Here is a 14,151-nt window from a genome sequence, read left to right as displayed (position 1 = left end):
AAAATTAGGTATGACTTAAACAATAGGGAGATAATGTTTTAAAAAAAATAAAAAATAAACAAGATAGCTTTGATATTAAATTAGCAAAAGAAAAATCTAGTATTATGAATTATGAATTATATGAAGGTGAATGAGTTGTGTGTATATATATATATATATAAGATTTTTGATATTAGGGGAGAATCAAGTTAATGGTATCATAATCCAACAGAATTTTAATTGTTTGGCTTATAATTTGTACAATTACTATTAGTTATGCAAATGTACATTACTATGTCAATAAAAATTCAAATGCCCATAATAGTGATTTCATATATAATAGACCTTGTAGCACTACTCAATCCAAAGGCAATCATCTAAATAACTACAATGGTATTAATGCTAGGAAAAATAAACATTGACTTCATTAGCAAAATAAATCTTGAATAAACTTGGCAGAAATTAAGCTCTATCTGCACATGACATAGTTGTTCATGCCAATGCGTTTTAAAGCAAGGAAAAAGATCATGTGCTAAAAGTGGTGTCCAATTGGTTTTGTTTTATGCTTTGTATTTTGGATTTTATTAGTAATTAGTGGCTTTGGAAAAAAGACCACGTTCTGCGTTATGCATAGGGTGGCAATCACTTTGTATTAGCCAAGTAGTGGAGAGTGGGTTCATATCACTCTTTTATTATTGTTCCATGTTCTTTGCAGTTTTATGTTAATGCTCTTTGTAACTGAATTGACTTCTTATAGAAGTTGAAAATGAATGAAAGACTGTATTAGTGTGTTTCTCATCTTTCTCCCAGACTTGATTTTTTCTCTCTATCTCTAGCAGATTCCTTCTTAGGATGAAATTATTTTTTCCTTAAAACACCAAAATTTAATATGGTATCTGATAATTCTATTTTATAGAATTATTTTAGTCCAATTTTGTTATTAAATATTAGCTAAATCCTTATTTTTTAATTATAATTTATATATTTTTAATTATTTTTATAATTAGTTTATTTTTAAGTAAGTTATTTTATTTTTATGTTATTTCTTTTAATTTAGTTATTATTTATTAGTTTTTATATTTTTCATAGAAACTAAAAGAATTGGGCTTAATTTTGGAAAGTAAGGTGTTGAAAGACTCAAAAGTCTGCTTGCATATGCTTTAGTTTTTTAGCCATAACTTGTGCTACATAACTCCAAATGATGCAATTCTTGACCATTGGAAAGCTAAGAGATAGAGCTACAACTTTTATGCGGATCACTTTACCCAGTTTTTCCTTGAAGATAGAGAAAATCATATCGAAAAATGGTTGGACGTACTGTGACGGGAATGAAATTTTTAAAGGCTGACAATTGAGTTTTTGGGCCTCTCGTTACACTTTTAAGTCCAATTAAATCATAGGTCAACTTAAGGAACTATAGGTTAAGTTTATTAGCATAAATAGGATATTTTTAAGAATATTAAGGTAGATAACTTTTAGGAGACTCAAGAATCTAGAAGTTGAGGATAAAACTTGGAGAGCAAGACAACAAATATTTGTTTTGTTTTCTTTCTTGGCTTTTATTTTTCTTGCTACTTTCAATGGTTGAAGTATATACAATGTTATTTGTCTTTGCGATCATAAGTAGCTAAGTTTCTTTTTCTAAGATTGTAATTGAACTCACATATAATCTAAATTTTTATCTCTAACTTGCTTATTTTTAATTGAATTCACATATAATCTAAATTTTTATCTCTCTCTTGCTTATTTTTAATGAGATTTGAATTGTTTATTCCAATTTGTGCTTAATGCTTTTAATTGCTTGGCCACCAATTAAATTAATTTAAAAACCTAAACAAACTTGGGAAAAAGAGTTTAGTGTAGACTAAAATTGAAATAATATATGATCATATTAATTAATTTACGTATAGGATAGGGATATACTTATAGGTCATTTGTAGCTATATTAGAGCCTGAACTTAATGAATCTGTTTTAATTTTAATTCACATAGAGATATAGTATTTTTATTAAAAAAAAAATTTTTATAAGATGAGTTAGGAGACCCTTATAAATAAATTAAGCTTCTAGGTTAGTAATTTAACCCATTGAAATAAGTTAAGGAAGAGAAGTAAGATTTAGATGAAGTGTAAGGGATATTGTAATCCTAGGTTTGTTTGATTTGATATTTACTCAAGTTATTATTATTTTGATTTTTCTTAGTTTAAATTTTGATTAAGTATTTTTAGTTAGTTAATTTAATTATTCGATATTAATTGTTTGGATAAGATTAAATTGTTATAATTTTAGTATTTAGTAAAATTTTATATCAATTCTCTGTGAGATCGATACTCTGCTTGTTTGTATACTATCTATTCGATACGTATACTTGCTTAGTAAAATTTTAACTGATAGTATCAAAGCTTTCTCAATGATCTTAAGAGACCAACCAGTGTTTAAAACCAGTACTTTGAAAAAAATTTTGAGTAAATATTTTTTTTCTCAATCAGTTTTTTTCAATTGAGTTCTCTCATGGCATCTTTTAACTTCAACGCCACTACTCCTCCAGTGTTCTTAAGCGAAAACTATGCTATATGGGATATCAAAATAAAATCCTATTTCAAGGCTTTTGACTTATGGGATATTATGGAAACAAGAGGTGAACCTCTTGAATTGAGACAGCAGAACCCAACCATAGCCCAATTGAAACAGCATAGTGAAGAAGTCGCAAAGAGATTTAAGGTGTTATCATGTATTCACTATGCTGTTTTTGACACAATATTTACCAAGATCATGGCATGTGAGACGGCTAAGGAGGCTTGGGACAGATTAAAGGAGGAATTTCATGGCAGTGATAGGACTAGGTAGATTTAAGTGCTTAATCTGCTTTAGAGAATTCGAAATGTTGAGAATGAAGAATGATGAGAGTCAAGGATTATACAGACAAGGTTATGAAGTTTGTGAACCAATTAAGACTATTAGGCGAGAATCTGTTTGAGAAAAGGATTGTGCATAAAATCGTTGTGAGCTTGCTAGAAAAATTTGAAGCCAAAATTTCTTCTCTGGAGGACTCAAAGAATATCTCACAACTCTCGGTTACTGAGCTAGCTAGTGCTCTTGAAGCCCAAGAGCAAAGAAGAGCTCTCAAGCAAGAAGAGTAGATTGAAGGAGCACTAATGGCGAGAGAGAGTGGTCATGACAGAAAAATGAGCATGACAAAAATGATAAAAGGAATAAAGGGTTTCCTCCATGCTCCTACTATAAGAAGAAAAATCATTCAAATAAATTTTGTTGGTTCAGACCCAACATAAAGTGCACATCCTGCAACCAAATGGGCCATGTGGAAAAGGTTTGTAAAGATAAAGACACTTGAAATGATGAGATAGCTACAATGGCAGAACAACAAAAAGAAGAGAACGAGCTTCTGTTTATGGTGAGGAAATCTGATAAATCAGAAAGAGCACGTACTTGGCTCATTAACAGCACCTGCTCAAATCATATAACAGGGGAGGAAGAAAATTTCATTAACTTGGACAAAGGTTACAAGTCGCAGGTTGAGATTGGAAATGGCGATTATTTGAAGATTGAATGACTTGGCACAGTAGGAGTTCAAACTTTGACTGGCATCAAGTCAATTACAGATGTGATGTATGCTACAGACGTAAATCAAAACCTCCTCAAAATAGGGCAATTGGTAGATAGTAATTATAGTTTACTGTTTAAAGATAGATGTTGCAAAATTTCTGATGCTAATGGCAATGAATTGTTTACTGTGGAAATGCAAAATAACTGTTTCCTTGTGAATTGGATGAAAGTAAAGCAACAGGCATACAAATGTCTATCTACCAATGCAGAACTGAAGTATAGAAGGCTCGATCGTGTTAGAGCAACACATTTCCTGAAAGTAAAGCAACACATTTCCTAAGGGCATGTTTTGTACATTGAATCTCCTTATTCCACATTCTAATATTTGAGTTACCAGTTTTGAGATAAATAAGAAAAACCTTTAAACATGATATAGATGCATGGGTTTAGCTCAATGATTAGGGTGGGCGGGGATTTGGGTCCCTTCCCTCCCTAACCATGGCCTGCAACCTCCTCTGTTTCTGTATCATAGCAGAATTTTCATTTACTCATTGCTTCCAGAAACTGACTTCTATTTGTTTAAATTTTTTAGCAAAAAATTTACGAGTACGTTCCTTATTTAATTCCTACAAAGCAACTTCTGCCATTCTTAAAATAGATTCGAACAGAATTAAGTCCCTAAACATCTGTAGAATGTATGTGGCTCCAGCACCTTCAATTTTTAGGTGAAACATTTAAGTTTCTCCTTGGATGAGATGAAAAATAACCTTCATGACACAACTTCCACCGGGATCACATAGTCATAGACTCTCTCCACAGCTTTGCTTGCCTGAACAAAGCGGTGAAAAGTCAATCTTTCGTAAAATTGTGTCAAAAAGTATAGCAAAGATCATGGACGATGACTAAATAATTGAAAGAGATGGAATTATCTTACCTCTTGCTGCCAGTTAGTTCGTATTGTAATAATACTAAGAGAAGTTACTTGGACAATAAGTGCACATATGATTCCCAGCCAGAGACCCTATACACCAGAGAACATATATGATAGCTCAAAGACATCAGAATACAAGAAAATCACTTCGGTTGCTGCTTGCTATTAAGTAAACTACCAAAAAATAAATGTAGCAAACCATTTAAACCACAAAAACAAAAAAAAAATGGTGATTTTACCCTTCCACCAACATCAAGTACGAAACCTAACCAAATAGCACATGGAATCCCCACTAAATAATAAGATCCGAGATTGACATAAGCGCCAATCTTCTGCCATCCACATCCTCTAGCAATGCCTGAAATATCAAACGAATACTAACTGATAAGCTGCAAGATATGGAGAGTGAAAATCAGTTGAAAAAAAAATGGAAAATATTTAGAGAATACTGTAAGTTAGCTATGTTCTATTCATGACATCTGACGTAACGGGAAATTATATTAGGGAGAATACTAGTGTCCTCAGTAGTAGGGAGTCAGAATTACATGTTTCATGAATCTCTTTCCATTCATAAAAGGCAATTCCTTGATGACTGAAATGGATAATGAAACCCGGAGTATGAAACAGATTAAAGCACTCTTTCTGATCAGTAGTACAAACATAAATGTGCATATCAAAGAACCATACTTTAATCATCATTAGGTGCTGTCATCTGCACCCACCACCTATTATAGTTCATGGGAGATTAGTTATAAACTTCCTCAGTCTCAGAAACTAAAAAGTTCAAAGTGATGTAAGAAAAGGGAAAAACCTGAGAGAACACACTGGATGCCATCTAAAAAGTTTGAAATTGCTAGAATCGGCATCATGGCTGCTACATACTTAATTACTTCTACTTCATTGCTATAAGCATAGCCCCAAATGTTGCGAATCAATATTAAGATTGATCCCACCAAAAGGCCCTCAGAAATGGCCATGACTATCACAACATATACAGCTAAACGTGCTGCTTCTGGATGCCCTGCTCCTAATTCATTTGAGACCCGAGTGCTGTACAAAACATCCGATTCAATAAGAAAAAATTAGTGAATATTTGAAAGATAAATGTAATCCCTCAATGTTTTTGTTTCTGATCAAAATTGAGACAATATTACGAGAAAAGGAAAATTGTTATCAGCATGCCTCACCTTGCTGCACCACTGAGTCCAGAGGGTATCATCCAAACTGTGGCAGCAGTGTTAAGGCTGGAAACCAAAATGTTGGATAAGGTATATATTTTACATTGATAAGAAACGCTAAACATTTAAAATGTTCAACAAATTGTTAATGAAAATAGCTATTGGAATTCAGAACTAACCAAATAGAGAGCACTGAAGTTTGTAACACTGGATTAGGAAGAAGACCTGATAGCAGAACCATCATTTCAAATGACCACATCTCCAAGCTGTTTAGAGTCATGGAAAATTACAAATAAGTATGTGATGAAATTAGTAAGTATACACAGGCACAAGCTAATTGATACCATTCTACTTTCTAGTTTATTACAAGTGAACTTCTTTGTGATTGGATTCATAGCAATATAGTGATTGAAAGAAATTCACTTCATTTCTTAGCCTATACATACTTGTATTAGGAAAAAAAGAAAGGAGAGCAATTACCAGACCATAATAGCTGATGGAATAGCAAGTCGAAGAAAAGAGAAAATATTGTGAAAGGCCTCCTTTGAAAATCCTGCCCAAGTCTTTGCACATGAAGGAGAGAACTTAACATATAACACCAACAAGAACACATTTATCCAATTGGAGATTGCATTACTCAAGGCAGCTCCTCTAGATCCAAGGCCAGATTTGAAAACCATGATCCAACAGACAAGAATGTGCAGTAAAGTTGTAATTCCAGAGCATATCATCATTGGGAATACAATGTTTTGAGTTTGCAAGAATTTGACTAGACATTGAAGAAGACCATATGCAAAAATGCTCGGAACCATGAAACGGGCATACTCTCCTGCTTCCTTTGATATGTCATGATCTTGACCAAGAAGAACTAGAATTGGTCTTGTGTTTACCCATATAATTGCAAGGGGTATGCTCACAATTTCAAGAACAATGATGGCTCTTTGCATGTGTATGCCCAGCATAGAATGCTGCTTTGCCCCATATGACTGGCCGCAAAGAGTATCCAGTGCAGCTGCCATCCCCATCTATGCAAAAGAAACACAAAATAAAAATTAACAGTCAAAATATGTTGAGAACTCAAATTGTAAGGGTCTACCATACACCTAAAAACCTAAGACTACCCTACAAGTTAGGAGTCGGGACTGTAAACCAAATAAATAAAAATCTAAGAATAATCTGGCGTTGAACTAAGAATTCCAATTTCCAGTGTTTTCTCATAAAACCCCATATGTTGGCAAACAGAACAAATATTACACAATTAACTATTGGCTGCAAATCCATTAGAGAACTAGAATTTGCTTAGTTAGTAAATGAAAATGTCTTACTACAACATTAGTATCTTTTTTTTTCCCTGCTCCAACTACCAGAATAAGCCTAACTTCAAATAGTCTTTTTGCAATCATTATTTATGAAGCTTCTTGTAATTTTATTTCTGCATATGCTACCAAATGGCTGGAAGAGATCATTATAAATGACATGATACAGCAAAACCTACCCTACTAATCTCTTTGAGCTTGAAGGGTGAAAAATAGTGTTAGTAGTCAAAATCAACGCTGAACAAATTCCAGCTAGATCAGGTTACAGTACAAGAAACAGATAAAGCCAAGGGAGCTTTTTCTTGAACATTTTTAAGGATCTATCTCCACTTCAAGCTACCATATATATGGAGATGTTACTAAATAACATCATCGATCTCCACATTTGTTGAATGTCATCAGAATTTTAATTTTAATTTTTTTTTTGTGAGAATCCTAGAAGAGTTGAGTCACACGCTAATCAAGCATTTCAATTTAACAAAAAAACTCAAACTTTTGGCATCTTATAGGATCCTAAGCATTACCCATATACAAATTAGAATGGTTTATACTTTATGTTGCATATGTTTTTCCTAAAATTAAATGCATGCTTTTATTGGTATATGACAAATCAAGATTAGATATTATCATCTGACCAAAAAGGATAGAGTCCCTCGAACCCCAACAGAAAGGAGTGCACAATCTCACCCTATCCACCTTGTTATTACTCATTTGAAATAAAATATTGGGGAATTAATGTTAGTACAGATACAAATAACAAGTGGATGCAAATATAGAGCTACATACCACTATCAAACTCCTTGACATTATGAATCCCTTTCTTCAAATAGAATTTAAGAGGCGAAAAACACATATTTTTGTTGACATTCTGGCTATGAAGATGGTAGAGCTACTTTGGACAGCATTCTGCAAACAGATTTATTAATAAACAAATATTTTCTTATTCTTTATGTTGGCCAGGTTGGAATAATCATTTTTTATGAGATGCTACTGTGAGAATCATTGATTGGTTGCAGTTGGCCTCAGACAGATTGTGGCCTGGGAGGTAATTTCCAATTGCTCTAAAGTACCCCAGGAAATCAATAGGGTTGCACATGAATATTAGTTTGGTTTTCAAGAAACTGCTGTTGTGGTAGTTTCACAATGAATTCAGACATTGTGGTAAATTGCTTGCGCAAGTTCAAGCATAATTTGGACTTGGTTAGTGTTCATTGTACTTGATTGGAAACTTGAGGGGCACTTATTGAGGTGGCGGTTCAAAAAATATGTTATAATATTGGCTTGAAGGAATTTATAAACCAAGGTGGAAATTTAATTAATGTAAGTTAGCTACATAAATCCAACCCATCGGTGTCAAAAGCATGAGTCCCACCATCTTGATTTGTTGTCTCCTTGCATTTCCCATTTTACTCTTGCTCCCTTAATATTTGGTTTGTTAGCTTTAATGGCAACTTGGGAAGGAGAAGAAGTTTGAAATACAAAAAGGGAATTTGGGATGAGATTTTATTTGAGCTAGAAGCACGTATTGGTGAGCTTTGATAGCAGAACAGTGGGTCACCAGTTTTGGGGCATGTGAAGCTTTTGGATTTAAAAGCATTGTAATCTTCATTTTATATTGATTATAGTGGAAACTTCTTTGTGTCTTTTCATGGATGTAGGCTCTGTGTGAAACAACACAAATCTTAGTGTTCTTGTTGGATGCTAGTTTTTTGCATATTATTTCTTAAAGCAAGTTTGTTATTTTTTTTAAAAAAAAATTATTTGTATTTTTATTGGAATCATATGTGATGATAATATATTGGCAAATGGCAACTTTGTTCTTTCCAAATAGTAATGGATGCTATTTATAGGATCTGGATGAATTAAGCAGCGAGCACTATATATGTCAAAACAAGATAAATTCACTATTTTTCATTCAAATGAGGCGGTTCACAAGTGACAGCAACAAACAAAGATAAATTAACCAAGTTAGGGGAGGGGATAGTGGTTTTAATTTCTTTACACACCCCCAATGCTGCTCTCCACTTTTCAGCCACAAACATGATTTGTGGATATTGTTAAATGATTTATGTGGTTAAAAGGTTTGAGAATATGCATCCAAGACAGGAGAGAGGGAAAAACTTTCTATTCTGTTTTGATTTTTATATTTAGCACTAAATTCTTTGTTTAAGAAGTAGACAAAGTAGCAATATTTTTAAAAAAAAAATTAAAAATCAAAATTGCCATTTTATGAATAACTAAATATATAATTTCATTTTTATATGTAAAAATTAAATTTAATTGGCAGTATGTTTTCTTATTTTTCTTAATTTTAATATAATGATCTTTTCTATTGTTTTTACTTTCTAAAAATTTAAGGAAACAAAATATAAACGAGGAAAACATGCAATGAAGGTCATGAAATTGGGGAAAGGATATAATATATCCAATTCATGTTCTTCTCTATTTGAACTAAGGTTGTTTCAAATTATCATATAATAGGGTATTCTATATATCCAAAATTACATAAAAAAATCAAATATATAACAACAAATACAAACACATCATTCATTCATTCATTCATCTTTCTTATATAATTAAAGATTTGAAGATTATATTTAAAGTTTTATTTCACATGTAGTTTTGTATTTAAAAGCAGCTCATGGATCAAAAAGACAGGAACCTGACCCTAAGATTGAGGCCAAATCAGGACCAATGCACATGCATTCACATGAACACATACACATAGATATCACTTGCCAAGTTTCCATGTACTATACACATATTCCCTTCATCTTCTCAAACAAACCAAGCAGAAAAACTAAATAATAACAGAGAAAGGGATATAAACCAAACTGACCAGCAAGCTGAAGCCAGTAACTGTTGCAAAGGAAGTAGCCATGGAAGCACCAGACAGAGCTAGCTCACCAAGATGACCAACGAACATCACTGATATCATCTGTATACAATACTGCAACAGGTTCACAGCTATTAGAGGCCCTGCTAGCCATAGCTGTTTCTTCACTTCCTCAAAAATGTTCTTCCTTGTATCACTTCCATTGCTTGATTTCTGTTCGTTGCTCAGCGTCAAATCATCATTTTCGCCGGATTTCCGAATCAAAGGTGACGTTAGCGACAACTTTTGGTCTTCTCTCTCCATATTGCTTCCAGTGAGAGAGAAGATGGGATGTTCCACTGAAAGTAGCAAGTGTTCAGAATTATTATAGCAAGTGTTCAGAATTATTGTAGCACTTAAATTTTTTAAAATGACTAGCCTTACCCCTAAGAGCCTAATGCTTTGTTTGTTCGTCAGCGTAGTTGACTGGGGGTGTTGAAGTAATTTCAGGTCGAACCTTTTATGTTCACTCAAAGCCTGAGAAGTAATCATTGTCAGAGGTGATAAAATTATTTACATGAGGACAACACCGGTTAAGGGTGACCATCCAAATTAGTTACTCTCATCACTTAATTTTATTTTTTTAATTAGTTCTTTTAAATTTTTATTTTTTAAAATTGAATGACTGCAATAATATTTTTATAAAATTTAGTAGTCAAAAAATAAAATTATTGGAAATATTAAATTTTATATTAATAATTTAATAGTCAACTATTGATGTTTATTATAATTTAATAATTATTATATGAATCAAATATACCATTCATGCTTATCACAAAAAATTTTTGATATATAATACCATGGTTGATTGTCAATGCAAATAAATAATTAATAAGTTTAGGTTGTTTAGGTAATTAAAAAGCATCTTCGCTTGATGCAGTACACATCATCAATTCATGTGAATAACCCTACACTTATCTTTCGATGTTGAAAAAATACTAATATTTAAGAGAAACTGCCAAAATTCTTAATTGTTTATATGTTTTAATTTTTTTGTCCTTTAGAAAGCTTGGCAGAAAGCAAAAGATACTGAGAGCAAAAGTTGGACACGGCTGTGCAGCTAGGAGAAGGTGAGCAAGTTGTTTTAAATCTTTTGACCTCTACATGTAAAAGATTATTATAGGTAGTGTTATCTATGAGATTGAGTCTTTTATATTTATAAGAAATGTCTCTCTTTCAAATAATGTAATGGTTCGTAGTGACACTTTTAAAAATATTTATTAAATATTTAGAGAAAAAAACCTTTTAAAAAAGAAATGTATTCATTTCCAGCATTATAATGGCTATTAGTAGAATATTTGTAAAATCTCGTAAACTTTTTATAGGGAATGAGCAGTCAGCGGATTGTTAGGTTACCTCACTGGTAAAGGTATGTTGGTAACGAATCATCTAAGACTGTCCTTATGGCTCGACAATGGCGTATCTTGATCCTTTTGTAATTAATTTCTTATTAATAAAATATTTTTTCTTTTTATGACTAAATGGTTGCATATATGACATTCGATATGTCTTTGATTTTTGATGTGGGTTCTCTTAGTCTGTTTTGTTGTTATTATTAATGTTGGAACATATACAACCGAGTAATGGTTGACTTGCGTGGAAACGTCCACTCAAGTACCGCACGGACTATCACATATGTAGGCGAAGGAGCGTAATTCGTAATACTAAGCATTTAAAAGGCAAACAAAACAACATTTATACATACTCATACTTTGAAGCACCAAAAACCTAAACTAAATCAACTAAACAAACCACTGAGAAACATGGAAGGAAAAATCACATTACAATTAACATAAAACTGAAACAAATTGAAAAGATTTTGACCATTAATTTACACGTGGAAAATAAACAAGACCATGATGATGAGGGGAGTGTTTCTTTAGATATGAACATTTATTGGCTGTGAGGGTGAGAATGGAGTTGCTTAGGTCAATATATATATATTTTTTGTCAATTTTTGGCTATATTTACTAAATTTTAAACGTTTAAATTATATTAACATTACAAAAAATTTAATTGCAAATTTAACCACATATAGTATTATCCATGAAGAACACAATCTAAAATATATTTTAATTAGAGTTCAATTAATTAAAATTTTTTTGGATATATGATTTTATACTACACAAGATGTATATACCTTACTCTTTTTTTTTTTTAAGATTTGAACCCAATATTTTCAAGTTAAAGTTTCAAACTTTGTTTTTTTTTGGTATGTCTTCTTAATAGCTTACCATCTGTTAATTATTTATTTTTGATTTTTTCTCTTCTTTTTTCTGTTATAATAAATTTTTTTTCAACATTTTTAACATTTTCTTAAAAACTTACACCCATCTGTTAAAATTATATTTAATTACTATCAAATTAAATTTTAATTAATTTATATTCTAAGTCAATCACATATAAACTATTTTAAAATTATTTTTATTCAATTACACATATTAATTACCTTTAGTTAAATAACTTAATTACCATTGATTTGAAAAAAAAAAGATTGAGTGATAAAGAAACTTATTAAACTAAAAAAATGAGGGGAAAAGGAAAATATAAACAAAACGAGTTTATTTTTAGTATTTAAACTTTAATGTAAACTTTGAACAAATATTGGTTTGACTAATAGAATTTTATCATTAGTTCCTCTCTTAAGAGAGATAAAAAAGTGTGGTTTTTCAAACTAATGAGTTTATCTTCGATAAAACCTAGCTTATGGATATCAATTTTTTTCAAGTGAATTACATATATACATATATATATATATATATATATATAATATTTTAATATATCTAATACGTAATTTAAAGGGTAAAATACCCTAATCTTCCTAAGTTTTGATCGAAATTATACAAAAATTCATTAGTTTTCGAAATGGACACTCTGCCACAAAAAATTTTTTCGCTGGATATGTAGGTTTAGCCATTAATTAACCGTTAGTATTTCTGTCAACTTGCTAACGTGGTAAGGGTAGAAAGATAATTTTACCCTTGATTAATTTTTATAATTACAATTATATAATTTTATTTTTTTTATTAATTAAAAATAAAAAAGTTCCCCATTGGGAAGCATTGACCAATGCTTCCCTTTCTTGGGGGTGCTCCCCTTTCTTGGGGAGCTAGGGAGCACCGATCGGTGCTCTTTATTTTTTTATTTTTAAAAAATATAATAATATTTTTTAAAATTAATAAAAAAGATAGAGCATTTCTGTTTTTTTCATTATTTCTGTTGACGGTGTTTGTAGTCTTGAAACGAAGTGTTCACTTTGAAAACTAATGGACCTTCGTATAATTTCGATCAAAACTTAAAGGTGTTAGGGTATTTTACCCTAATTTAAAGTATATTGAATCCTATCTATATATCCCCTCTATACTTACGCCTGTCCTTGGTATTTTAACATGTTTGGAGGGTATTTCAGGCTTTAAAACATGAATTGATATATTTTGGTAATTTGGATAGAAGGTAAGCGTGTTTTTTGTTTTTTTTTTGAAACACAAGTGTGTTTTTGGGGTTTTGCTCTTCCCCTTTCTTTGAAAGCTTCCGTTCTTTTCTCCTCCTTGCTTCCTAATCTTTTCTTCATTTTCCTTATCTCTTTTGTTATGCTTTGAAAATTCCTGAATGTTCTGTTCTTCTACTTTCTTCATGATCTCCCCTTCCCTCTCATTGATGGACTTTGCAATTTTGTTCTTCAACATATTGTTTGGGTTTTAGAAGGCGAATACTTAAGTGTTTATTTATGGAATCCTCCTTTTGTTGATTTTCACTATCTTAATATTTTTAATTGTTATTTACTACAAAAATTCTTGCCTGTTCATCTAAATGCAAAGAATGAAATACTGCACTTTTCAAAATCGTTTTCCTATTTCTCTTGGGGTCTATCACTGGCGTTAAGCAAAAGAACGAGAAGGGAAGATGAATGCCACAATTATTAGTAAGACGTCTTTTCTCTTTAGGGCTTTCTCTCTTTTTTTTTCTCTTTTTTTTTTTATTTTGGATTTTCGACTGATTAATGTGAAAAAAAAAAAGAGCTTTTGGTAAAAGATCCGTTACAAGGAGATTTTCTAAAAGTGATAGAAAAGTATTTGAAGCATGGGTTATGAAATGCATTGCCTTTAATGGTTGGTAACTCTCTCTTTTCTACTTTTTAATTTGTTAAAAAGAATACAACTATGAGTATAATTTTGTTTAAACAATAATTTCTTATTTTCTCTGTTATTATTGTGTTTTATGTCATTTTGTAGTACGCTTTCTATATTTAAGTTGATAGTTTATTTATATTTTAGTGAGGTAGGTGCAAACAATATTGAGTTAACAACGTT

At 31.4% G+C, this 14,151-nt stretch overlaps 1 protein-coding gene across 1 annotated transcript; it reads right to left on the bottom strand.

Annotated features, from left to right (window-relative positions):
- On the bottom strand, window positions 4,071–10,105 carry LOC18604240 (protein DETOXIFICATION 16). The gene is made up of 8 exons (XM_018118607.1): window positions 9,806–10,105; window positions 6,131–6,675; window positions 5,830–5,916; window positions 5,660–5,716; window positions 5,284–5,522; window positions 4,712–4,830; window positions 4,476–4,562; window positions 4,071–4,370 (listed from the first exon to the last, which is right to left on the bottom strand). The coding sequence occupies exons 1-8, from the start codon at window positions 10,103–10,105 to the stop codon at window positions 4,311–4,313; spliced, it is 1,494 nt and encodes a 497-aa protein (XP_017974096.1). The 3' UTR covers window positions 4,071–4,310.

Source organism: Theobroma cacao, chromosome 3, assembly GCF_000208745.1.
Source record: "Theobroma cacao cultivar B97-61/B2 chromosome 3, Criollo_cocoa_genome_V2, whole genome shotgun sequence".
In the NCBI taxonomy this organism is placed as follows: Eukaryota; Viridiplantae; Streptophyta; class Magnoliopsida; order Malvales; family Malvaceae; genus Theobroma; species Theobroma cacao.
This window is presented reverse-complemented; position numbering and strand designations above follow the sequence as displayed.